General features: G+C 36.3%; 1 protein-coding gene across 1 annotated transcript in view; it reads left to right on the top strand.

The window, feature by feature from the left end:
• Positions 1–27262, top strand: part of TACR3 (tachykinin receptor 3) — a 104693-nt gene that overhangs the window by 24949 nt on the left and 52482 nt on the right. Inside the window, exons 2-3 of the mRNA XM_021008386.2 lie at positions 24307–24495; positions 27013–27163. Of these exons, the coding sequence (XP_020864045.1) occupies positions 24307–24495; positions 27013–27163 (340 nt within the window). The remainder of the gene's footprint in view (positions 1–24306; positions 24496–27012; positions 27164–27262) is intronic.

Below are 27262 nucleotides of genomic sequence, written 5' to 3'. Positions count from 1 at the left end.
ATAAATCCATTCACCCTGGACATAGTCTGTCAGCAACTCACCCTGAGAACAGTGAGGTAAGGTCCATATCTCTAGACTCCCTACAGTATGGCTTTAATCCTTTAACTATAGGATAATTCTCTTTCTTCTCCAGGGGACACATTGTTGAGGAATTCTCCCACACTGACCCATGAGAGCTTGAACTAAGGAACTTTGGAATTCAGGGTATGCTGTCTTAGTACAGACTTAGGAAGTGTAGAATACTAAAAGCCAAGTATCAGGAAACATGGAGCTCACCACAAGACAGCTAAACAAACCATGTTTATTGAGGGGAGATTCTCACAATATGAAGGAAAGTCAGGAAGATGGAAATGACATTCTACTGGGTCTCAGAGGGAAGAAGACACGTTCCCCAAATGAATAAAGTCTGATGGGATTTTTTCAGGGTTCTTACTTGAGTCTAGCAGCCCCAGGCACTGGGCGAAGGGTGTAAGGAGCCCAGACCCAGGGACAGATGATTTGTGCTAATGGGAGAAGAAAGATACCCGAAGAATTGGAGGCTAGTTGATTTTTCAAACACGACTCCCTGAGAAAGGGGCTTCGGCCTTAAGGCTGGTCTCACTCTGGCAGGGTAACTCAGAGAATTTGAGCTTCCTTGCTTGGCAAGGTATAGAGGCTATTCCCATGTTTCCCAAGAGGTAATCTCCAAAGCTGGAAGTGTCCATTTTCAGGAACTCCAGTGTTTGACTGTGCTCAGAAAAGGAAACAGAAAGATAGAATAAGGCCTGGTTGCCCATCTAAGGATGACCCCAGCCCAAGGCCAGATCACTGTTGGGGGAGTCCCTGCCCTGACTTCTGTATCTTGAAGTGCCCCAGTGATTTTATTTGTTTCAGTTCCAACTCACTCTCTGGTTTGCTCCACCTCCTTACCAGCAAACTTGCTTCTGTGTGGGTATCTTCTTTCTTTTCTACCTTCCCCTCCCCTATGATTTCTACTTCTTTTTTGCATTTCGTCTTCCTCTATCAGAATGTAGGGCAGCTAGGTGGCACAGTGGATAGAGTACCTGATCTGGAGTCGGGAAGACCTGAGTTCAAATCCAGCCTCAAACACTTAATGTGTGACCCTGGACAAGTCACTCAACCTTGTTTGCCTCAGTTTCCTCATCTGTAAAATAAGCCAGAGAAGGAAATGGCAAACCATACCAGTATCTTTGCCAAGAAAATGCCAAAAGGGGTCATGAAGAATGAGACACAACTGACAACAACAAAATCAGAATGTAAGCTAGGGGCAGCTAGGTGGTGCAGTGAGTGGAGCACTAGCCTTGGAGTCAGGAGGACCTGAGTTCAAATCTGGTCTCAGACCAGACACTTGACATAGACACTTACTAGCTGTGTGACCCTGGGCAAGTCACTTAACCCCAATTGCCTTGCCAAAAAAAAAAAAAAGCCCAGAATGTAAGCTCCTTCATAGGAGAAACCATCTTGTCTTTTTATATCTCCAGTGCTTAAAACAGTGCCTGACACACAGTTAGCACTAAGTGCTTTGCCTTTCTTTCTAGATGTCCTTAAAGGCTCTCCTCAGGCTATCAGGAGAAGCCAAGGTTACTACTGACCATATACTCCTCTTGCAAGTCACCGTTTTTTCTGCTTCTAAGTAGAGGGGCAGGGTAAGATCTCCTTTGCTGTAATTTGGTTTGAAAATCCAAAGAAAAGAAGATTGATTAACCCTGAGGGCCTCAGTTTCTGTGTTCAATTCAGAATAAGTCACTCTTTCAGACTACAATAAAGCTAATTTTACATTTACTGAGAATCGTCAAAAGGATAAAGAAATCAAGGACACATGGCGCAAAATTAAACACAATAGCAGTTGTCTGTATTTCCCTCCTTCTGTCCCCTAAAGTGAGGTTTGTTCCAGGGTCCCAAATGGCAGCTGGGATGAGGATGTTACTAGGTCAGAGGAGCTAGGTCATGCCTCCCTGAAATTGCTTCTGTCACCAAAAGCTGGATGCTGCAGTAGCCCTAGTATCCATTGGATGAAACTGGGTCTGCATAACTTAGAATTAGTCTCTGAGCTGTCTTCTATTTTTTATCTTCTTTTTTGTCAACTCTTCTCTCCCTCCAGTTAAATTCCTGCTATATCCACTAGCTTTGTGGAACTTCCTCACAGCAGAGATTATTAATCCAGGGTCCATGAACTTTAAAAAATATGTTTTATAACTATTTCAAAATAATTGTCTTCTATTACAGTCCTATGTCTTTTATTTTATTCATTTAAAGACATAATTTTGAGAATGAGCCCATGAATGTCACCATATTGCCAAAAGAGGTACGGGACAAAAAAACAAGGTTAGGAACTACTGACAGATGTATACGTACTGCTATCAGGACATAGCCAGGTTGAGCAAAGCCCACTAAATCATAACTGTAGAAGGCTGAACTGGCATCTTAGCCCATCTTAATAAAGCAGGTGGGAAGAAGTGGCCCTTCCAAACAATAGTCAGGATTGCTTGACTCTTCAGTCACCAATCATCTTGCCTCAATCAGTGGGGGGCATGCTTGAGCAAACTCTACCACCACCAGCATCACTACCCTCTTATAAAGGAAACAATGAAAAGAAAAAATACAAAGACATTTAAGTAAATGCATGAAATTAAAAGACGCATTGCTCCTTGAAAGGAAAGGTATGGCAAATCTAGACAGCATACTTGAAAGGACAGCACCTTATTGACAAAGGTCTGTATAGTCAAGGCTATGGTTTTTCCGGTAGCAATGTATGACTCTGAGAGTTGGACCTTAAGCAGAAATAATGCTTTTGAACTGTGGTTCTGGAGAAGACTTTTGAGAGTCCCTCGGAGAGCAAGGAGATCAAATTAGTCAATACTTAAAGAAATTAATTCAGACTATTTACTGGAAAGTCAAATATTGAAGTTGAAGCTTAAATAATTTGGCCACATAATGAGAAGATAGAACTCATTGGAAAAAAAAACTTTGATGTTGGGAAACATTGAAGGCAAAAGGAAAAGAGGATGGCAGGGGATGAGATGGGCAGATAGTGTCATGGAAATGACAAACGTGAATTTGGACAGACTTTGAGAAATAGTAGAGGATAGAAGGGTCTGGCATGCTATGATCCATGGGTCACAAAGAGTCAGACAAGAGTGAATGACTGAATGACAACAAATGTGTTTAGAATAATAAATCTAGAGCTGAAAGTGACATCAGAAGTCATCTAGTCTAAAACCTCCTCCCCCATCATTAGAAAGACTAAGCTCATTAATTGCATCAACTGACGCAAGAAATTATTATAAAAAAATTATAATTTTGCCATAATTTCTATTTGTGCAAATGTACTTTAAATACAAACTATTACAAGTTATGATTTTACTTTTAAATAAAAATAGTATTCCTAGTATCTTTGGGGTGTACAAATGCACTGTGTCAATTGACATAGCTTGGTCTTTTGAAGTATTCTTTGATTCTGGTCCTTCTTAACACTTGAGGAAACTAAGGCTAGGGATATTAAATGATTCATCCAAGGTCACACATAGAGTAGTAAGCATCAGAAAGGGGACTTAAACCCACATCCTGTTTTTTTGACTGTGTCACACTCCTTCCCATATGTAGACCTTGATTTCCCTTATGTCTTTTCCTATTATTATATTATTCGGTTACTTACTATCTAGAATTCAGGCTGAGCATTTCTATACCTCATGTATAATTTTACATTTAAGTAATTGTATATGCAAGTCTTTGTAGTAATTCATGTATGTCACTTGCTAATTGCTAAAATCATCAGTTTAACACAAGAACCATTGATTAAGTACTATTGGAGACAGAGCATTGGGAAAGATGCAGCTTCAGGGACTGAGTGTGTGTGTGTGTATGTGTTCATGTGTGTGTGTGTGTGTGCATGTGTGTGTGCGCGTGTGTGTGTATGCATCTTCCTCCCTTCTTTGAAGAAGAGAGAGACTATGGGGGAGGCACACTGCATAGACCATCAGTTAGGTTAATCTGGTTGGTTTTGGTGAAATGCATTTTTTTCCTCTCACTTATTTGTTCTTTGTTGTATAAAATGACCAAAGAGGGCAGAATGGCGATAGATCTATTTGGAAATGAAGATGATGTAAAAATGAAAGCCATCAATAAAATTTTTAAAAATAAAATTCATAAGAGTTGGACATTACAACATTTTGACTGCTGTTCTACTAGGGTTTTTTTTTTAATACATCAGTAATATACACTGTATGCACAAAAGATTTCAAGATAAAAGGAACAGATGAGGAGCACGATAGCTCAAAACTGATGTGTTTTCACATACTCTTTGTTCTGTTTCCCATTTAAAATCTTGATGCTGTTAAATATGATAATGCATATAATACAGTCCATTATTGCAATTCTACTGTCAGATATTTATACATTCCTTAAACTTCTGAGGTCATCAGTTGATTTTTAAGTATATTCCCTTCACATGAGTCCATTTTCTAATGAAAGATTAATGTTTTCTTCAGCACAGGGCATCATTTCTGGGAAAAGTATAAATTTAACAAATTTAACCATCTTCATTTGAGTGCTTCTTATACACTCATTCATCTTAAAAATGGTGAAAAATGTTTTATATTTATCTAATTTCTATTTGTGCCCTATAATGATTTAATATTGTTTAGCTTATGTTTAATTGTCTTGCAAAATAATTTGGTTTAAAGGTAGGCTTTCAAAAACTCCATCGGGATTTGTCATTCATCTGGACAGATTGACCTTGAGAGAATTAGGAATAACTGAGGGGGAGTTGTGGAGATATCATGTTCCTTCAAAATAAAAAGTAGGAAAAGAAGAGAAGAACATGAGATAGGAGAATGAAAGAGAGCAAGAACTAAAGTTATTCAGAAAGCTAAAGGCAGCATTAATATGGTAATTCAATTATCACACACTTGGATTTATATATATATATATATATATATATATATATATATATATATATATATATACACACACACACACACACATATATACATATATATATAATAATTTAACTTTGTTATGCTATGTGTATTATATATATATATATATATACATATATATATATATATATATATATATATATATTTGTGTGTGTGTGTATGTGGGTGTGTATTTCAAACTTACTTGTTGTCTCCCCTGTTAGAATGTAAGCTTATTATGAGTAAGGATTGTTTCACTCTTTGGCCTTATAGCTGTGTTATCTAACACAGGACCTGACATATGGTAAACATTTAATAAATATTTGATTGATTAAACAAGTAAGACTATATTGAGATAAACATCCCAAAACTATAACAATCATGGTTAGCTTTTAGGTAATGTAGCATGGTTAGCTTTTAGGTAAATATAGAACAAAGCAAGTGGTTACTAGATAATCTTTGTGCTTCATCACACTTGGTTGATGAAGTTTATCATGCAAATTTAGGAAAGAGTTCAGGTGAATGACATGCAGCCACAGTAGGATGTGTGCCAATCCCGGGACAGAAGGGTATAGACAAATGAACAGTGATTGTGTCAGGGGTAGAGTCATATGCATCCTCTCTGACCCCTGGGTAGCATAAAGGTTGGTAGTCCTGAGGAGCAGCTGAAGCTCAGAAAAATGTTGGGGACCTTAGTTTATAAGGCGTTTTCAGACAAATGTCCAGCTGTGGTAGCTATCATGTTGCAAGTGTGGTGGTGGGGTCAAGGAATATGGATCAGTAACAAAAGAGGATCTTTAAAAATCTATCAGGAAGACCTATTCAGGGTGTGGACAGTGGAATTATTACTGTGCCCCATCAGCAGACTTGCAGGAGAGTTTCAGTACATCATTCTGTCTAGAACTTAGTGGACTTTAATTTAATTATGCTAGAATTGTTTGGCTGGGAGAATAGAACCATAGACTCCTTTGCCTATTCAATATAAAATCAAGTTTTCCCTACTTCCTTTATATGGTTCCATATGGATTGTATACAGAATTGACTTTAGCTATATTTGTAGTTTTTCCATATTAGAAACAAATCTGGTCAAAAGTTTTTGTTGACCACGTGTTCTATATAAAACAACAATGGAGTGAAATTGCTAAAACCCCAAAAGCGACCTTTGGCTTAAGAAGCTTCATGTCCACTGTACTCTGTGTTAGTCGGATCATATTTAGGATCTTGTGGCCTCCATTTCTTCTCTAATTCACTTCTAAACACTCTGTGATCTGGTTTCAGACTCCCTCACTCAACTGAAACTAGTCTTTCCAGAGTTACCATTGATCTCTTTCAAAAAAATGTGTTAATATCTTTTGTTTTTATATTGACTAAATTTTCCTGGGTTCCTCTCACTCCCAAAGAGCCTTCATATATATCAAAGAAATTTTTTTGAAGAAAAGAAAGGGGAAAAAAATTAACAAAACCAACCAGTACATTGAAAAAAAAAATCTAACAGCATATACCATGCTGCACTCCATGGACCCCACAGCTCTGCAAAGGAGTGAGGAAAGGTTATTTTCTCATATCTCTTCTTTGGGACCATGCTTGCTAATTTTTTTAATTTTGCAACATTAATTTTTAATAGTTTTGGGGTAGTTAGTTTTTTTTTTATTTATATTGTTGTAGTCATTATGTATATTGTTTTCCTGGCTCTTCCTATTTCACTTTACATCAGTTCATGCAAGTTTTCCCATGCTTCAATGTATTTATCATATTCATCATTTCTTACAGAACAGTCATATTCCAACTAATGAGCTGTTCATTTGCAAATCCAATGTGATTTTCTCAATCCTCTCTGAACGTTTGATACTGTTGGTTACCTTCCCCTCCTGAATCCTCTCTATTCTCTGTATTTTCCTTACACTACTTTCTCTTGATTTTCCTCCTGCTTGTCTGACTACTCTTTTGTTGGGTCTTCATCCATGATGTGCCTACTAACTAGGTATCCCCCAAAGTCTATGTTCTTTGTCATATATTCTCTCTGTACTCACTCTCTTGATGATTTCATCAATTCTTATGGATTGAGTCTCTCCCTTGTACTCCAGTCCTGCATCACAAACTCTAGTTTATATTTCGAACTGAATGTCCCATCTCCAACTCAACATGTCCAAAACAGAATTCATCATCTTCCCTCCCCCAACCCTGCCCAAACCCAGATCTCTTTTTAACTTCCCTATTACAATAGAACAGGGGTTCTTCATGTAGGATTCATAGACACCATCCCTCCAAGGGGTCCATATTTCAGGGAGTCAAAGAACTTGCCAATTATGTCTTTATTTTCATGGTCTAAATGACATGGGGAGTTAAATTTAGCATTTCCTTCAATTTAAAAACATTGTTCCACAAAGGTGTCCAGGTAGTCAATTAACATTTATTAATCATCTACTATATTCCAGGTATTGTGCTAAGGGGTCAGGATGTTGAGAAATGCAACAATTACAGAAACCTGCCTAAGGGGTTCCTGACACACCAAAATAGGCTAAGAACCCTTGCTGCAAAGGATACCATCATCCTCCCAGTCAAGCAGATTAGCAAGCTCAGATCCAAGCAGCTGGATCATTTATTCAGTCAGTTCATCAGCCCACTTTTTTTGCTTATTGTGCAGGAGCTCTCAGACGATCAGATTCAGGTCCTTATATACTCAGAAATTTCAGAGCACTTGATGGACATGGCCCAGTGAGAGTAGATGCCCTTATCACTCCACTGATCACTAGCTATAGTAGAAATAATGATAAATGTCCCTGCAGCCTGGATTAGTAATCCTGATTTAAGACCAGACTTCTGCACACTTGGGTGGCAAAGGACTGTGAATTCCTGACCCTGGAATTCACCTTGCCCTCATAATTACCTGTCACCCAGAGGGTGACTTTTCATAACCTGAACATGATCAGGGACTGAGCAATAGTAATGTCACATTTTGTTATCAGCATAGCCAGTCCTTCTAATGGTATCATAGATTCATCAACTTTAAATTTGCAAGGGACCTTAAAGATACATCCTTTTCATTTACTGGATAATGTAAATCAAACCCAAGTGATTTGCCAAAATTTTATAGTAAGAGCCATGATACAATTAAATGTAGGTCCTCTGACTCAAAATCAAGTGTGTTCTCCATGCCAATCTTCTGTATCAGCCACCTTGAAGCCTGAGATGTTAGTACCCTCCACCACCAACACTTCCAGTATGGATCATCATAATGGAAGTAGATGTGCTGCCTTCTATTGTCTCCTTGACACCATGCCTAAACCTAACCAACAGGGCAGCTAGGTGATAGATAGAGTACAGGGCCTGGACTCAGGAAGATTCATTTTTCTGAGTTCAAATCTGACCTCAGACACTTACTAGCTATGTGACCCTGGGCAAGTCACTTAACCTAGTTTACCTCAGTTTCCTCATCTATAAAATGATCTGGAGAAGAAGATAGCAAACCACTTTAGTGTCTTTGCCAAGAAAACCCCACAAGGGGTCATGAAGAGTCAGACATGACTGAAACAACTGAACAACATCAAACCTGGCCAAAGGGACTTGGCACATTGACTAACAGGAGTTCTCCAAAACATCTGGAAAAGAACCTCTATAAGAGTTTTGTCTGGTTTTCTATTATACCTCCAAGAGTAACAGGTATATTTGTCTAAAAGAATGGGTTATTTAAGTTCCATCATGGCCAGATAGTGAGAAATATGGTATGGCATGGAATGGAATAAGCATTTATTAAGCATCTGTTGTGTGCTAGGCACTATTCTAAGCACTTTACAAATGTGAAATTTAATCAGGGAATAGGTACTATTATTATCCCCACTTTGCATTTGAGAAAACTGAGGCAGACAGAGGTAAAGAGACTTTCCCAGGATCATACAGTTAGCAAGTGCAGAAACTGTATTTGAACACAGGTCTTCCTGACTCCAGGTTCGATGTTCTATCCAATGCATCACTTAGCTGTCTCAATATATGTAAACTGCTTTGTAAAATTAAAGATCTACATAAATACTTATTATTATTGTCATTATCATTATTAGAAGGTTACTAACACTGTCAATGTTCAACTTCTCTACCTCATGATCCTAACACCCAACCTGCTGGACCAGGTGGACTAAGTGCTGATTTTTAACAAGTTGTTTTTAACAGTGTCATACAACCTCCTCTGTGTACACTACAAATACCAGGTTATGTTGTCTGGATTGTTCAATGCCCATTCAGTGTTATGACAATTTACGAACACACACCATTTCTCAAGACCTGATATTCTATGGAAATGACATGTGAATTTATTCCCAAGAATTTGACTAGCACGTTTGACTTTGTGCTCCAGTTCATTGCACAAGTACAAGTTATGAAAATATAGCAAAAAAACCTGATTTATTAAAAATAAAAATAGACACTGGGCCACAATCTGAGATAGCAACAGGATATAGTAGCAAAAAGATACTCAATTGCACTAAGAGAATCAGTGTGTAGAGCAATGAAGGTGATACTTCCTCCATATTCTGACTTAGTCAGATGATGTATTGAATGGTTCTCTTCAATTCCAGGTGCTACATTTTAGCTAGGATGTAGCTAAAGCTTGAAGGGACTGGGAATCCTGTTATGAGTGGAGCAAATGAAGAAACTACCAATATTTATCATCTAGAAGAAATGACTTAGTAAAGACATGATAGCCACCTTGAAATATTTGAAAGGTTTTCATGGGGAAAAGTCATTATTGTTTTCCAATCAACATGAAAGAACAAAACTAGGACCAATGGCTAGAAGTTGTAAGGAAACAGATTTTGGCTCGACAAAGGGTAAAAAAAAAACTGCTAAAAATTAGAGCTGTTTAAAATGGAATGAGTAAATTTTGCAGGTAGTGAGTTCTTTATAACATGAAGTGTCCAAATGAAGAGATGAGTAACTTATCCATCCATCCTCCATTGGAGACTTCCTTAATTGTAGATGCCAATTAGAATCTGCTTATGGGTTGGTCTAGATCAGGGCTTCTTAACCTGGTATCCAAGGACTCTTGAGTATCTGTGGATAGATTGGATGAGAAAAAAATACATTCTTATTTTCATTAACCTCTAAATAAAATTTATCATTTCTTTTGATTATTAATGTAGCAACAAACATTATTCTGAGAAGGGGTTCATAGGTTTCATTGGACCGGCAAAAGGTAATACAAAAGGGTCACAGGAAAAAAATATCTACTGTGGACGATGTCTGATGTTCTTTCAAACTATTAAAATTCTGTTATTTTAAGGCAACATTTGAAGCTTAAAGACATTGGAAGGAGCCCATTATCCTATATTACCTCCAGACAGTATAATCAATATAAAAAAATCAATATATCTAGATTCTGACTCATCTGCAAATGGATTTCCTATAACTGAAAGTCTCCAAATGTAAAATAGCTGGGTCATCAATCCATCTATCCATCTGAAGACTTTCAATTACAGGAAACACTACCTGCAAGGATTGCTCTTTAAATGTTTAGACTCTAAATGTTTAAATGTTTAGCTCTAATTTTTAGCAGTTTTTTTCCCCTTATGTTGAGTCTAAATCTACTTCCTTATCAACAGCTGATTTTTCTGGACACTCTCAGCAGATTAGACTTGTGTCATCTACTTTCTAAGGAGCAGCAATGAGACAGCTAATCCATTATTGTGACATCCAGAAGATGAACACTTTATGGGAAATTTATTTTGTCATGTTCTCCTGTAGCTTAATTACTGTGTTGCTACACAGACTCAACCAGACTTCCCAAACTCATCAACCAATAACCTCTCTAGCAGTTGTAACCTCTGCAATAAAGCAAGGCTTCTTTTTATTGTGGTAGCAAAAAATAGTAATATATTGAGGGGGGAAGTGGTTGTCTATTAGTTAGGAATTATTAAAAAAAACTGTAGTGTATAAATATCATGAATGTTATTGAGCTATAAGAAGTAACAATGAATAAATGAAAAAAATATTTATTAAGTGAATACAATACAATGGACAAATACAATGTTAATCATTAGAGCTACAAATGCAAAAGTAAGACAGTATTTGCCCTATGAGAGATTACATTATAAAGGTGGAGATAAGATAGATAGTTTGATAGATAGATAGACAGACAGGCGGACAGACAGATAGATAGATAGATAGATAGATAGATAGATAGATAGATAGATAGATAGATAGATAGATCATAGATAGACAGACAGACAGAACAGATATAGATAGATAGATAGATAGATAGATAGATAGATAGATAGATAGATAGATAGATATGTAGGTAGGTAGTGAGCCATAGGGATTAATGAGTTGGATCCACAGATCAGTTAACTAAGTTTTCTACGTCCATTCTAGATGCAATGATAATGCTGATTTTATATATACATGTATGTATATATATATATATATATACACACCCATATATCACACGTATACCTATATATGTGTGTATATATGTGTATGTATGTATACGTGTATATATATATATATATATATATATATATATATGTGTGTGTGTGTGTGTGTGTGTGTGTGTGTGTGTGTGTGTGTGGTAGCAGAGCAAAGATACTAGCAAGAAACCATAGGTGAATGACTAGATGGGATGAGGATGTGAAACATGGTTTGGTTTGGGACTAGATTTGGTAAGATTATCCAGCTATATCAAACTCAAGTCAGTTGCAAAACTGGGTGGATTAATTCCCACAGGGATTGATGGCATGGTTTCTAACCAAAGAGTACTATTTTAGTGGACCAATAACAAGGCGGATGGCAAGATAGTCCACATAAACAGCTAGATGGGATGAGCAATTTAAGAAATATGAGGAGACTTATGAGTTGATGTAGGGTAAAGTAAGCAGGACTTAGAGATCCAAATATACAATGACTGTAGTGATGTAAATTAAAATATCATGAAAAGGCAGCCAATGACAGATTAATCCCCAGTGACCAATCATTGTCCTAAAGAGGAAAAGGTGAAATACACTTTGCTCCGTTTGGTAGAGAGATAAGGTACAACAAGTGTGAAATGATGCCTATCCTGTCAGGCATATGTGTGTTCCTTTTGTTGGTTGCTTTTGCTAGTGTTTTTGTTGTTACAAAGAAGGATTAGTACTCGGAGTGGGGGTGTATCAGAAAAAGGCTGTGACACAGAAGACAAAAAGGCATCAGTGGTATTTTTTAAAGTGGCACGGCCTTCAAGACTGAAGGCTTGACAGTAATCTAATTGGAGGTTTTGATGTCACTTTAGGAAACCCATGATGGACTCGACTAGTCTTTCCATGACTTACTCACCTGTCATGCCAGCTTATGGACACCTTTGAACATGTCTATTGGCCTATCATCCAGAGCACTTGGTTTTTTCTTTCCTGAAGCTGGGTTTTATACAACATTTACGCCAAACCCCTTCCAAGTGTAACTTTTTTTCTAACAAAGATTTTAAAAGAAAAAGATTTTTTTAAACTGTTCAACAAAGCCAACTAACAAAGAAAACAAATGACCATAGGCAAATATCAGAACATTCAGGCTGGCAAAGTACAATTGAAAAGGCACCATGCCCATAGTCACTCCTTTCAGCATGTACCTCTGAGGAACTGTGATATGGGTCTTATCGCGAGTCTGCCTTTTCCCAGGAATATGATTCCACCTCCTCAAAGTGATTAGATTAGGTATAATCATAGCTGATTACATCTAAAGTGGCAAAGATAACTACATTCTTTTCTTGAAAGACATTACATGCATGCTCAGGTTGCAATGTGTAAAGAAAAATCTCCCTCCTAGTACGAATGAGCATGAGGCCCATATTATCTTATCAGTTTTGAATTACTTTAAGTATTGGTGAGCAAAGTCTAAAAAACTCTGTATTAATTAAAACTCAGATGTCTTTTATAAGGAGTGACATTCAAATTACTTCTAGGATCATCAAGGTTGCAGAAAGCTAATTATAAAAGTATTTCTTGTCTCTGGCATAGTCCTGCTACTAACAAGCCAAGTCCCTAGTTAGGAAGATAAACAAACAAACAAAAACATCCTTGCAACCATTAATTTGGAGGTACCTTGGCCATACAGTGGAAAAGCATGGCCTTTGAAACTAGATGTTATCCCGAATACACAGAGAAAAGATTAAATAGAGGCACCTATCTTGCCTTTTCATCTTGGTCCTAGACTGAGAGCAGTTCGGAGTTATAGAAACATCAATTTCAAATGTAATGGCCCTTTGATGGGCACTAGGTGGAGCCATAGTGCATAGAGTGCTGGGCCTGGAGTCAGAGACTCCCTGAGTTCAAATCTGGCCTCAGACACTTACTAGCTATATGACTCTGGACAAGTCACTTAAACCCATTTGCCTCAGTTTTCTCATCTGTAAAAATGAGTGGGAAAAGAAAATGGCAAGCCACTTTAGTATCTTTGACAAGAAAACCCCAAATGGGGTCATGCAGAGTCAGATACAACTGAAAAATAATTGAACAATTGTATAGCAGATGGAGATGTGGCCTCAAAGTCAGAAAGATCTGGGTTCCAATCCTTCCTCTGAGAATCAATCAGTAGTCGAAAAGCATTTATTAGGCATTTAATATATTTGTGTTAAGGACTAAGGACACACATACACAAACAAAAAGATGAAATTAGCCTCTAGCCCCAAGGGGTTTACATTCAATTATACCTATATAAGATAAATACTGTGTACATGGAAGGTAATCTCAGAGAGAGAAGGCACTATGGTGGAGATGACCATAAAAAGCCTCCTACAGGAGGTAGGGTTTTAGCTGAGGCTTGAAGGAAATGGTGAGGGCAGAGGTGAGTCAGGCGAGCACTCCAGGTGTGGGGGACAGTGAAAAGCCATGGAGTGGGAAATGGAGTGTGCAAGGAATGGCTAGAAGGCCAGTGTTGCTGTGATGCATACTGGCAATGTGACCTCCAGCAAGGCTTTCAATCTTCCTGAGTACCAGGTGACTCTCTAAGCTTGCACAATGGATATTGATCTGCATGGGTAAAGGGAGTCCATCACTTGGAGCTGCTCATACCAATAAAATCACAGGCCCAGTGAAAACAAGAAAATAGAGACAAAACATCTTATACCACCTCCCGCTCAATGTGCATCCTGATGTCCTCAGGTTTCATGTACATACTATTGCCCTTACTTGCCAAGTTTTGGTCTTAAATGGTCCTACTGTGGTGCCCACTCCCCTACCCCACCAAGGCCTGCACAAGGTTATCTATGCCAAGACTCTTGAGCTCTTAGCCTCCAGGAGACCATTCTCTTACTGGACAACCCCTCCACATACACATATTATAGCAGAGTTTTTGAGGGGAAAATCAGATTTGACTTAACATCTATTCAACCCAGAGTACTTTTTATCAAAATTTAAAGTGCCGTGAACTCAGACTGTCCATATTCTCATAGGAAAGCCAGCTTTCAAGTCAATTTTAGCACGTCATCAAAATATGAAGGGTGGATGGGGATGGGGGGCAGTGAAAATGAGGGGAAAGGAGGTTGGGATTATAGGATCTTTTTCTCCAGATATGCTAGAAATCAAATTCTGATAAATTGTAGCTAGAACAAGATTATTCACTGTCTGCAACAATGTCAGTATGGCTGCAGAAAAGTCACTTATTGTTTCATAAAGCCTCATCAGTATTAAGCCAGCTAGCTTCTGATTTCACTTTTTTTAAATTGCTGAAATGCTAAAAGCAGTAGGCAGGCTGCTTATGAATATTTTTTAATCACTTCTACCTCCAAGCCTAAAATTTGGAAGGAGAAATTATTTAAATCAGAAGATGATGAGTTCCCGGCATTTTAACAAAGTTACTCGTGATTACTATTGTTAATTACAATTTAAAGAAGGATTTAAATTTTCTCTTTGAGGTTGCTATTGCTCTCAGCTTCATGGCTTAATTTAAAGTTCTTGTGCAAATTAATTTCATTATAGTAAACTGCAAGGGCATATGCAAGTTTTGCTGTAATTTTACTAGAATTTGATGTCATCTCTTTCAAATAGGATTACTATTTTTACACTTCTAAAAAAAGAGATTTGATTAAAATTGATAAAGAGTGATCAGTTTTATTTCATTTCTATTTGAAGGTTATTTGATGTCCCTTCTTTGCTTAGATTCAGTAATTTCAGAAAATATTTAAATCTGGTTTGAATTTGAACCATTTCATAAAGTTTGGTTTCATTTTTTTTTCAAATGAGAAAAAGTTTGGTTTTGATTGAAGGTCAAAAACGATATTTGGGTTCAATTCATGGTTTAAAAAGTTAATTGATTTATCATAGTTTGTAGATCATGAGGTCTGGAAAACACAGACAACTTTTTTGTCCTAGGGGATAGAAAAAGGCAGTTTATTCTTTTCAGTTGTTAAATGAAGGCCAAAAAAATTTCTTCACGTCACATCTGACAAATTCAAATTACATGGGCTGTGGGCAGCAATAGTAGCAACCACTAATCTTTATGATGAGAAGGGAAATCACCAGGCTTCATTCTACATTGAGCTGCAGAGATTAAAGCATTTTGTACAGGAGCCAGAAGTAAATGGGAAAACAGACAGGTCCATATAATACAAACAAATGTGTTCTGCCTAGTTAGCCCTACCAAGCACGAGTCTGAAAATGCATCATGACTTCAGAGAAGAAATGACAAGCAGCCAAAGAAAAGCATATGACAGTAATCTCACCTACAGGGTGCCCAGAGATACAAAAAGCAAATGCATCGAGTAGGCTGAAGTCGACTTAATAATGGTAGCAAGAGAGGAAGACGGCAAAAATTACCAAGTACAATGACCCAGAAAAGCAAAGAAGTTCAGAGAGATAGGAGATAATAGTTAATAATAATAATAATTAAGATTTATGCAGTACTTAATATGCACCAGGCACTGTGCTAAGTGCTTTGCAATTATTTTCTAATTTGATCTTCACAGCCTGTGAGGTAGATGCTGTTATCATCCTCATTTTTACAGATGAGGAAACTGAGGGAGACAGGGTTTAAAGTGACTTGCCCAAGGTTATACAGCAAATACTCATCTGAAGCTGGATTTGAACTGAGCTCCAGTGTACGGTACAGGGCTCTATCCACTACAAAACCTAGCTGCCCCTCAAAAAGACATTTTTAAAAAGACATTATAATGTCTTATAGGGAAACTACAAGTAACTTTCAAGGAGGTCAAGGATGAGAACAAGTTAAAAGAAAATTAAGCTTCTGTATGGATACCGCAAAGATGAGTTTTAACTTTATAATCGATCTCTATGAAAGAAAATGACCAATGACTTTGAAATACTTTGGTCAGCATTTGTTTGGAGTGAGGAACTCAGTTTGAGTTGGGAATGATCTAATTAAAGATTGTTTAAGCCCACTGTATTGGTTCAAGGCCTATAATCCCCATGGAGGCTGAGGCTGGCAGATTGCTTGAGCTCTGGAGTCTGAGTTGGACTGATAGGGTCTCCACACTAAGTCTAGTGCCAACATGAGAAGGGAATAAAAATAAGCATTTATTAAACACCTACTATAAAACAAGCTCTGTGCTAAGGACTTTACAAATATTATCTCATTGCATCCACACAATAACCCTGGGAGGTTAGTGCTATCATTATCCCCACTTTATAACTGAGGAAACTGAAGCAGACAGATGTCGAGGGACTTGCCCAGAATCACATCGCTAGTAAGTATCTCAGGCCAGATATAAATTCAAGTCTTCTTGCCTCCAGCCCAGCGCTCCATCCCCTACTCAACCTGGCTGCTTATAGTGAATCTATAGGGAGCAGAGGACCACTAGACTTCCTAAAGAGAGATGAAAAAATGCCAGGAAAAAAATGGAACAAGTTACAGCTGCTGTGCTCAGCAGCAGATCAGGGCTGATCACAGGGCCTTGTGAGTAGTCTTTGCACTTTCATCCTGGGAGAGAGAGGGGGGACCCAGTCTCAAAAAAAAATACATAAATAAACAGCATAAACATGTAGATTACATGTATATAATATATTAAAATTAACATATATTGCGTGTTACACATATGTTTATATATGTGTTACATATAATATATAAAGTTATACATAAAGAGAGAGATCAACTTCAGAAAATTAAAAATAATTATAAGAGATAAACCTATCTGGTCCAGGGAGATTTACAAGTGAATTTTATTTAAATATTTAAAAAACAAGTAAAATCTATGCTACTCTAAGCCCTAGTTAGGGAAAAAAGAGAGGTTGCCTTGAATGAGATGTTCCCATGTCGATTTTCACTTTTCCACACTCATGGCCTCCAGAAGAACAACGTTTGCCAGTCATTATGAACTGCCCATGCTCAGACAATACAGAATGGAATCCCAGAAGATCCTCCATTTTGATCAGCAGTCCAGTCACTGTTCTAAGGCACCTGCGTTTAAGTGTATTGTTTCTCCATACGACTACCACTTCTCTGCCAAAGTCCCTTTGAGTAATGCCTGCCCATCTATAGGCAGACATTCTAGTTCCAACAAGTCAACATAGTAATGTGTCTAGGGTAGGGAGGAGATCTGAACTAAGTGAGGTAAAGATTACATTACAATAATTATTTATAATAATTGAGAAGGAAGATAATATACTACCTTCCTTTTATGATTAAAATATGGTCCAGATAACCCAACAAGAGAGGGATAAAGCAGAGAAAAAAGAATTATGGGACATTCTTTTTAATTATTACTGATGAAAATCTAAAATAAAGTTGTAAAAAAGAGATTATACCAATACACATCAGATACTATGGATGATGACCATGTTGGCTTTCTACCATTGATTCATTAGAATAGAAACAAGCAGAATAATTCATCACATAAACTATAAAAACACTTATATAATTATGTCAGTAAGTGCCAAAAAAGCCTTTGACAAAATTGTAAAAAAAAAACCTCATTTATATTTAAAACCATAAAAAGCATAGAAGCTGATTTTAATATGAAAAAAATGCACCAAAAACCACAAGATCGTATTCTTTGCAATGAATAAATACTTTTCTTTCCTATTATATATATGGTTAAAGCAAGGATGCAAAAATTTTGCAACATTATTTGATATAGCTCTGAAAATGCTTGCCATAACAATTTGAGAGAAAAATTAAAGAAAAGGTAGAAATACAAAGAGGAGGCCAAAATTATAACTCTTTATAGGTGACATAATGAATACTTAGAAGACCACAAAGAATCAGCATAGAAACTAATAAAGATAATTAATAATATCAATGAAGTAGAAAGACACAAGATAAATCCACAAAATCTTTTTTAAAAAAAGAAATGACAGGAGAGAAATCCATTCAAAATGACCATAAAATGCAGAAATATCTAGGAATAAAGTTTCTAATGCACACAAAACCTGAATTCATACAATATAACAACAAAATATTCCTTTTAGAAATAAAGTAGGACAGACAATTCAAAAGATTCATAGATGTATGGGGGTTATACCAACATAATAAATGATGTTAGTGGTCATTAATTTATAAATGTTATATGATGCTATGTAGTATATAGATTGACAACCCCATGTTATTATCAACTCCAGAATATTTCCGAATTTATTACTCCAAAAAAGACCATAAAAACATAGCCCTAGCATTTGCTATGACAACCGTAGGAACTTTTTTTCTGAAATTGTCTCATGGTGTTTTGCTTTTGAAACAATAATTCGGTAATCTACTGTAGATGACATTCTTCAAAACCAGAAAGAGAAAACAGTTCATACACACACACACACACACACACACACACACACACACACACACACACACACACACACTTTCTCTCTCTCTCTCTCTCTCTCTCTATATATATATATATATAGATATAGATATATAGATATATAGATATAGATATAGATATAGATATAGATATAGATATAGATATAGATATAGATATAGATATAGATATAGATATAGATATAGATATAGATATAGATATAGATATAGATATAGATATAGATATAGATATAGATACATATATATGTATATATATGTTATATGTTCTTAAATTTTCATTTTTCCTATTTTGAACTTAAGCAAGACCAAATGAATATCTCCATGTACAATGTAAAGGATTGAACATGAAACCATTAATATCTTATGTTTTTATGTATATAATTGGCTCATTATGTAATTTTAATGCTGTCCTATTTGCATTTCCTTCTGCCTGTTCTTCTGTTTAATTTATTTGCTATACCCCTAGTGAAAAAAGAAAAACAATAACCTTAAAATATATTTGCATGGACAGCAAAACATATTCCCATATTGTGTATAAAAACATACATTTCGTTCAATAATGTGAGTCCATCACTACTCAGTCAGAAGGTAGTTAGCATACTTCATTATTTATTTTAGGGATGATGGTTAGTCATCAGCATTTCTAAGTCTCTCAGAGTTTTTCTTTACAATGTCATTGAAGAAATCGTTCTGAAGGCTCTGCTTAATTCACTCAGCTTTGGTTCATAAATGTCTTCCCAGTTTTCTCTGAAACCAGCTTTTTCATAATTTCTTAATAATAGTCCATTATGTTCATATGCCACAATATCTTCAGCCATTTCACTTTTGATGAATATTCCCTAAGTTTTCAGTTCTTTGCTATTACAGAAAGAGCTATTATCAATATATTATATATTATATAAAATATATATAAATTATATATATATATATACGTATATATTTATATATTAAGTGAATAAGCACTCTCCAATATGTAAAAGGAAAAATGTGAAAAGGGGACTTCTTCAAACTTTTTTTTGTTAGTGAGAAGTTATTGATGGCATAATTGATCCTTTAGCCAACCAATCACTGCGCTCCATCAATTGCCTTTGTCCAATGGCCAATGCCCTCACGTTGACTGAGGAAGTCTTTATTGTATTATCAGACCATCTAGGAAACTTCTTCAGTATGTCGTCAAGTTAAGTAATTACTTTACATTTTCTTATAGTTTGTTTATGAAAACTCCAATAAGAACTTCGTCACTTTGATCATCAGCTAACACCGGGCTGTTTAGAAAGAAATTTTAACACTTCATTTACATTTTTAAAAGTACTGTTCTAATAATCAAGTACAGAGGTGAAGGGAGCCCAAACTAAGATGTTTGCCATGGAGGTGGAAAAGAAGGAACATAGACAGATATATTGTGAAAATAGAAATATAAGACTTGTAAACTGAATGGATATAGGGGATGAAGGAAAGAAGAAAGTCAAAGGAGATTCTGAAGTTTTACACTTGTTTTAAAAAGAATAAAGTAAATGGAAACACTCCTTGATTTAGGTATTGACAGAGACATGACCTAGTAGTGCTGGGTGACTTTCATTATCTAGACATATGCTTGAGCTTTCTCTAGCTTAAATGGAGCTGCTTTAAAAAAAAATCCTGATATGCCTTAATGATAATTTTATTCTTCAAAAAATGAAAGAGTCATGACAGATGTGGTAAAATCATAGAATCATAAATTTAGAGCTAGGAGGGAACTTGAGGCTATGAAGTACAACTCCCTCATTCTACAGATGAGGCAATCAAGAGTCATAGAAATTAAATGACTTGTCTAGGGTCACACAGCTGCTAAGTGTGTGAGGCAGGAATTGGACTCTGGTTCTTCTGACTCAAAGTCCAGCACTCTGTTAAGTCTAGCCGCCCAAAAGGGGAAATTATGCACAGGATCAGATTGTTACCAATGCCATGAACTGGTTGCTGGGATAGAAATTACAGGGAACTGTGATGGGAAATTACCAGTACATCTTAAAATTTATGATGGAAAAGGAGAGGAAAGATAAACATAATGTCTAAAATATACACTCTGGAGTTTGGGAGAGTAGATTAAAAGGATTCAAGGAAGGATAGGTAAAATCTTTTGGGCCAAAATTCTAAAGGAGAAGTCTGTCTGGGGAACTCACAAGGATGAAATTGTGAAGATGCATGGGCAGATAGGTGGTGCAGTTGATAGAGCTCCAGCCTTGGAGTTAGGAGGACTGAGTTCAAATCCAGACTCAGACACTTGATACTTACTATCTGTGTGACCCTGGGCAAGTCACTTAACTTCGATTACCTCACCCCCCCACAAAAAAACCTGTGAAAATACAATAGCAAATATTTCTTATGGGGGGGAGAAGCTATCTTGAAGAGACCAATGTGTATGCACAGAAGATTCACCAAATAATTTATATTTTTAAAAGCTATGTATAGAAGTTGAAAGAAAGGATGAGCCCTACATAGTCTTAACCAGTTCAATTATTCATTATCCCCTATACTTGATCCCTCTTTCCTTTCTGTTTTAGTTTTGTTCTTCTTCTTCTAAAAGTATAGCACAATACTGTAAGCATCATGTCAGGGATGTGAAAGTTTAAAATGTATTTGGGCTGTCAAGGAAAACAAAAATATGTTTTTAACTAATTTGGGGAAAAGGAGAATCAGAGAGAGAAGAGGACCATTGCCCAGGGTGTATGGGATGGTGATAACTAACATCTTATAAAGGCAGATCTGTGCAATTGTTAATTTGCTTGTTTCTCAGGCAAAGAAAATTACTTTTGGACTGGAAAGGACAGAGCAAAAATAGCTAATAGAGAATTGATATACAGTATAAATGAGGAAAGAGTAAGAAAGCTCCTAGTTCCATTTGATACTGAAAGACCTATCATTCATGAATTCTGAGCCACTGTCAAGGATATTTGAAAGATCATGGAGGTTGAGAGAAATACCACATGACTGAAGAAGGGCAAATGTCCCAATTTTTTTAAAAAAAGAAAAAGCATAGAGATTTGAAAATTATCAAGCTTAACCGTGATTTGGTGAATGTCTAGAAAAGAAAACAGTGATGACAAAGAGACTTCAATAACAACAGGTCATGCCAAAGTAACCTTAAGTTCTTTTTTGACAGTTTTCTAAATTGGTTGCTCAAAAGAATTGGTAAATATAGTTTGCCTAGACTTAAACAAAGAATTTAATAGATCTCTCATGCTAGCATTGTGGAAAAGGTGGAGTGATGTGGGCTAGACAATACTGTAATTAAATGGATTCAGAGGCAGCTAGGTGACACAATGGATGGAGCCCTGGGTCCAGAGTCAAGAAGACTTGAGTTCAAATCTGACCTGAGACTCGTATTAGCTGAGAGACCCTTGGCAAGTCACAATTTCTGCCTCAGTTTCCTCAGCCTAAAATGGAGATCAAAATAACATCTACCTCCCAGGGTTTCTGTGAGAATCAAATGAAATAATATATGTAAAACACTTAGCACAGTGCCTGGCACATAGTAGGTGTTTAATAAATACTTGTTCCCCTCCTTTTCCCCTTCCTTGGTTGAATGTCCTAACTCAAGGAATAGTCATTGAGGGTTTGATATCAACTTAGAAGGAGCTAAATAGGAAAGAGCCCCCATATATCTGTACTTGGCCTGGAGCTGTTTAATGTTTTTATTGACTTGAATAAAGGTATACTGATGCAAGCTACTCAAATTCTCAAATGACACAAAACTGGGAGGTCTAGCTAACCCACTGAATGGCAGAGTAGAGATGCAAACAGGTTAGAATATTTGACTAAATCAAAAAGATGAAACTGGTAGTAATAAATAAGCATTTTTACACTTAAGATTTAAAATGTTAATTTCCCAAGTACAAAATGGTTAGACACTAGTTTGTCTTTAAAGATATAGGGGTTTTAATGGATTGCAGTTTCAACATGAATCAACAATAGGAGATGTTAGCTAAAAAAAAGTCAATATAATTCCAACTAAACAAAGAACAGTGCAGCTTTTAGAGATGAGGAGATGAGGATACTGCTCTTTCTGCCCTGTTCAGACCATACCTAGAAATTTTTGTTCAGTTTAGAGAATCACATTTTACAAAAACTTTTGGTAAACTAGAGAAAGCCAGAATAATGAAGAGCTTCAAGTTGACACCATATGAAGAAAGAAATGCACATGTTTAGCTTAGAGAAAAGTCTTGGAGGATATGATAACTATCTTCAAGTATTTGAATTTATTCAAATATTTGAATTCAGTCTTGTTCTGTCTGTGCCCAGAGGGCAGAGTAGTTGAGAGATGAAAGAGGCAAACTTGCGCTCGATGGTGGGAAAATTTTAGTAAACTAGACCTATCCAAAAGGAGAATGGGCTAACTTTAGAAGTAATGGGATCTCTTTCATTGAAGCTCTTCAGTCAAAGGTTAGGTTACCATTAGTAAGGTAGGTTGTAGTGGGCTCCTTTTTGGAGTATGCATTGGGCAAGATAACCACTTCAGATCCCTTCCAACCCTAAAATTCTGTGATTCTGTGATGTCCTTACTATTTTGATCAAGTATCTAAAGAGTGGGTTCTTATATTCAACCTGATTATACGAGTATCAAGAATATGAGTACATGTCCAGGTTCAAGAAACAATCCGTATTAGAAAGGGAGCAATGTTTTACTCAGGAATATTTTGTATAATTTGTGGTACAAACTTGGATCCTTAGTGTACTCTGTTCTCTCTTAATTCTCTGTTGTCAAAATTGAAGATATCTTTGATTTATAAAGTGAATAGATACCATCCACATTGTTTCAGCAGTATATGCTATATGGAATTGCTCTTGGAATGTAACATTTAAAAGAAAAAAGAAAAAGAACCTATATGTCCTAACACATTGATAGCAGCTCTCTTTGTGGTGGCAAAGAACCCCAGTCAGTTGGGGAATGGCTGAACAAGTTGTGGTATGTGATTGTGATGCAATATTACTGTGCTATCAGCTAACATATTGATAGCAGCTCTCTTTGTGGTGGCAAAGAACCCCAGTCAGTTGGGGAATGGCTGAACAAGTTGTGGTATGTGATTGTGATGCAATATTACTATGCTATCAGAAATGATGAGCTCAATGATCTTAGAAAAACATGGATCCACTTGCATGAAATAATGAAGAGCAGGATGAGCAGAACCAAGAGAACACTGTGTGCAGTAATAGCAATATTTTTTTAAGAACAACTTTGAGTGACTAAGTCATTTTTACTATCATAAATCCCCAAATTAACTACAAAGGACATATGAAGGAAGATGCTACCTGCATCCAGAGAAAGAACTGATAAATAGAAGACTGTATAGAATGGTTTTACATATATATAATATATGTATATGTACACACACACACACACATATATAATATATATATATATATATATATATATATATATATATATATATATATATATATATATATATTTGTGTCTAATAGTAGCCATCTGAGGAGAGGGGAGAAAAAAAGGTGCTACTATGTTATGGAAATGCTTGTATTATTTCTCAAGTTCAGAATAAAATAAATATTTAAAAAATATGTTTACCCATCTTCATTTTGCTCTTCAACACAGAAAGAAACTTAGTCACTGAACTTTGAACTTTTCCTATATGAAACACATTCTCCTAACAAGAATTTGGTTTGTTCAAAACAGGTACATGGCCATTATACATCCTCTGAAACCCAGACTATCTGCAACTGCTACAAAAGTCGTCATTGGAAGCATTTGGATTCTGGCTTTCCTTCTTGCCTTTCCCCAGTGTCTTTACTCCAAAACAAAAGTGATGCCTGGTCGAACACTTTGCTATGTACAATGGCCAAAAGGTCCCAAACAGAATTTTACGTGAGTTAATTTCATCTTTTATGTTTCTTATAAATAAGATCAGGCTAGGAAAGAATCATGAAAGGCATGGAACAGTAGGATAGGCTTTGTGTTTCTCTACATATGTTGTGTCATATTTTGGATTTGCATTTAAGAAAATCAAAAAGGAAAAACATTCTTTTTTTGAGGACTTGAATTTTAGACAACATATCCCATTGAATGATGAAGGGAATGAAAACATTCAATTATACAATTCTTGGAAGTCTCAGATTTGGATTAATCCTATGTTTGGACATATAAGGAGATCTGGGGAAAGTTGTAGGAATATTACCAATTGGTAGATGTTTTATTTTGCATTGCCATTTGCCTTTACTATTCTTATGGTAAGATTAAACATGTGAGTGTGTATAATACACATTTATATATCATTTAATTTCAACTGGAATTTCAGTATTTTCTCTGCTAGAGTGAGTTTTCTCTTTAGAAACAACAAATTATTCAGCTATGATTGCCTTCTAGTTACAATAATCCAGTCAACTGAATGCAGATAGAGGTATACTTTTTATTTTATTTTTCTTGCCTTTTTTGAGGGGAGGGGTCTAAGTTTTCTTTCACCACATGACTAATATGGAAATAAGTTTTGCATGACTGCATACGTATAACCCATGCCAAATTGCTTGCCTTCTCAACAAGGGGGGAGAAGAGGGACGGAGAGAGAGAATTTGGAACTCAAACAATTTTAACATAAATGTTAAAAATGGTTCTTATGTGTAATTAGAAAAAAATAAAATATTTTTAAAAGGAAAAATAAGTTGGTATTTAAAAAATAATAATCCTCTCAATTAGCCTAGGCCACCAAAAGATGAAATTATGCAGAAAAAAATGCCAGGAAGATCTTATGAAAAAATAGGTGACCATAATTCATATTCAATACATAAAACTTCTGAACCATTGCTTGAATGATGTTAGCCCTTCATTTTCTAAATGTCAGTCACATGTCAACAGGATTATCAGGTAACCCTCAATCCACATATGTATAGCCTTGTAAGAAAATAGAAGCTAATAGATTAAATTTTCTTCTGCCATACTCATCCTATCTATTTATGAGGACTTTTAAAACAAAAGGTCCCAGGACAATTAAGGATGCTTCTTTCTATCTCTATGATCTAGAAATAGTTTGAGAAGCAAACAAATTAAAAAGATGGCAGCTCAGGCTGGTAGACAGTGGGACTTTCTCTTGAATTAGGAATTATCCATGGAGCTTCATCATTTTGTTTATAATTGCTGTGAATTTTTCTCTCTATATTTTTAAAAGTAATTCATGCTGCCCCATTCCCTTCATGAGAGTAACAGGTGTATATGCCTCAACAACTTAAGAATATAGTTCTGCTGGCTTGCTAAAAGACAAGTCAGTTATACTCTGACCTTAACAAAGGGCATAAACAATTGGTTCAAAATTGTTTCTGCAGATAGAAAATGAAGAATAATGGATCTATTCATAATATTTGAACCTATTTATAAATATACATATTTATATAATATATTTATATATTTTATTACATCGGATAACCTATTTATAATATCTACTTTGACATATCTGGCAGAAAGAGCAAAGACCCAACCCATTTCAAAAAGGAAATGTGACAGCTAGTTAGTTCCTTTTGTGTTGCATGGGCCTGGTAAAAATGAATTGTATTAGTCTGTTCATCTAGCTCTGGAGGACTAATTTTGCCATTCATTCAAGAAGCATTTATTATGTGCCAGGCACTGTTTTAGTCACTGGAAATACAAAGACAAAAATGAAACAAGCTTTGCCCTCAAGAAGCTTACATTCTGTTGAGGTGGGGGGAGGCACCACATGCATGGAAAGGTAAAGACAAAATAGAAAGTTTCTTCTAGTGAGAGGGCAGTAGCAACTAGGGGATCATTGTGTATAAGATGACACCAGCTGAGCTTTACAAGAATCTAGGACATACAGAAAGGAGCAAGTGAATTCCAGGCATGGCCTGTAGAAGGCATGCAGGTAAGAGAGGGAATTCCACATACAGGGAACAGCAAACAGGGAAGTTTGGAACCTTCCAGTTTTCATTATTCCACACTGTTCAGTGGCACAGTGGATAGAGCACTGGGGCTAGAATCAAGAAGCCTCCTCTTCATTAATTCAAGTCTGGTCTCAGAGACTGATTAGCTGTGTGACCCTGGGCAAGTCACTTAACCCTCTTTGTCTCAGTTCCTCATCTGTAAAATGACCTAAAGAAGGAAATGGCAAACCATTCCAGTATCCTTGCCAAGAAAACTCCAAATGAGGTCACAAAGAGTCAGACACAACTGAAAAATGACTCAACAACAATAAAAACATTGTTTAGACTACTTAGTGTGCATATGTGTTTTGTTTTGTTTTGTTTTTAAATGTGAGAAGAACATTCAGATGATGAGGGCATTTTTTTTGAAGTTTTTCTGTTTGATTCATAACCAGAGCCAATTCCACCTATCTCTTTTCCTAGGATACTCTTATAACCTTTGTCTTTTCCATTGCAGGTACCATATTATTGTGACTGTCCTGGTGTACTGCTTCCCATTGCTTGTCATGGGCATCACCTACACCATTGTGGGAATTACCCTCTGGGGAGGAGAGATCCCAGGTGACACATCAGACAGGTACCACGAGCAGCTCAAAGCCAAAAGAAAGGTACTACGGTTCCCTTTAACCCCTCAGCTAACTGCATGTTAATTCCTTCTTCCCCATCTCCCTTCTGTTATGGTGAATTAGTCAACATGCTTCATGTCA

This window comes from Phascolarctos cinereus, unplaced genomic scaffold (assembly GCF_003287225.1).
Source record: "Phascolarctos cinereus isolate Bilbo 61053 unplaced genomic scaffold, phaCin_HiC Scaffold_9;HRSCAF=440, whole genome shotgun sequence".
In the NCBI taxonomy this organism is placed as follows: domain Eukaryota; kingdom Metazoa; phylum Chordata; class Mammalia; order Diprotodontia; family Phascolarctidae; genus Phascolarctos; species Phascolarctos cinereus.
Note: the sequence above shows the minus strand (reverse complement) of the source record. Positions and strands in the feature narration are given on the sequence as shown.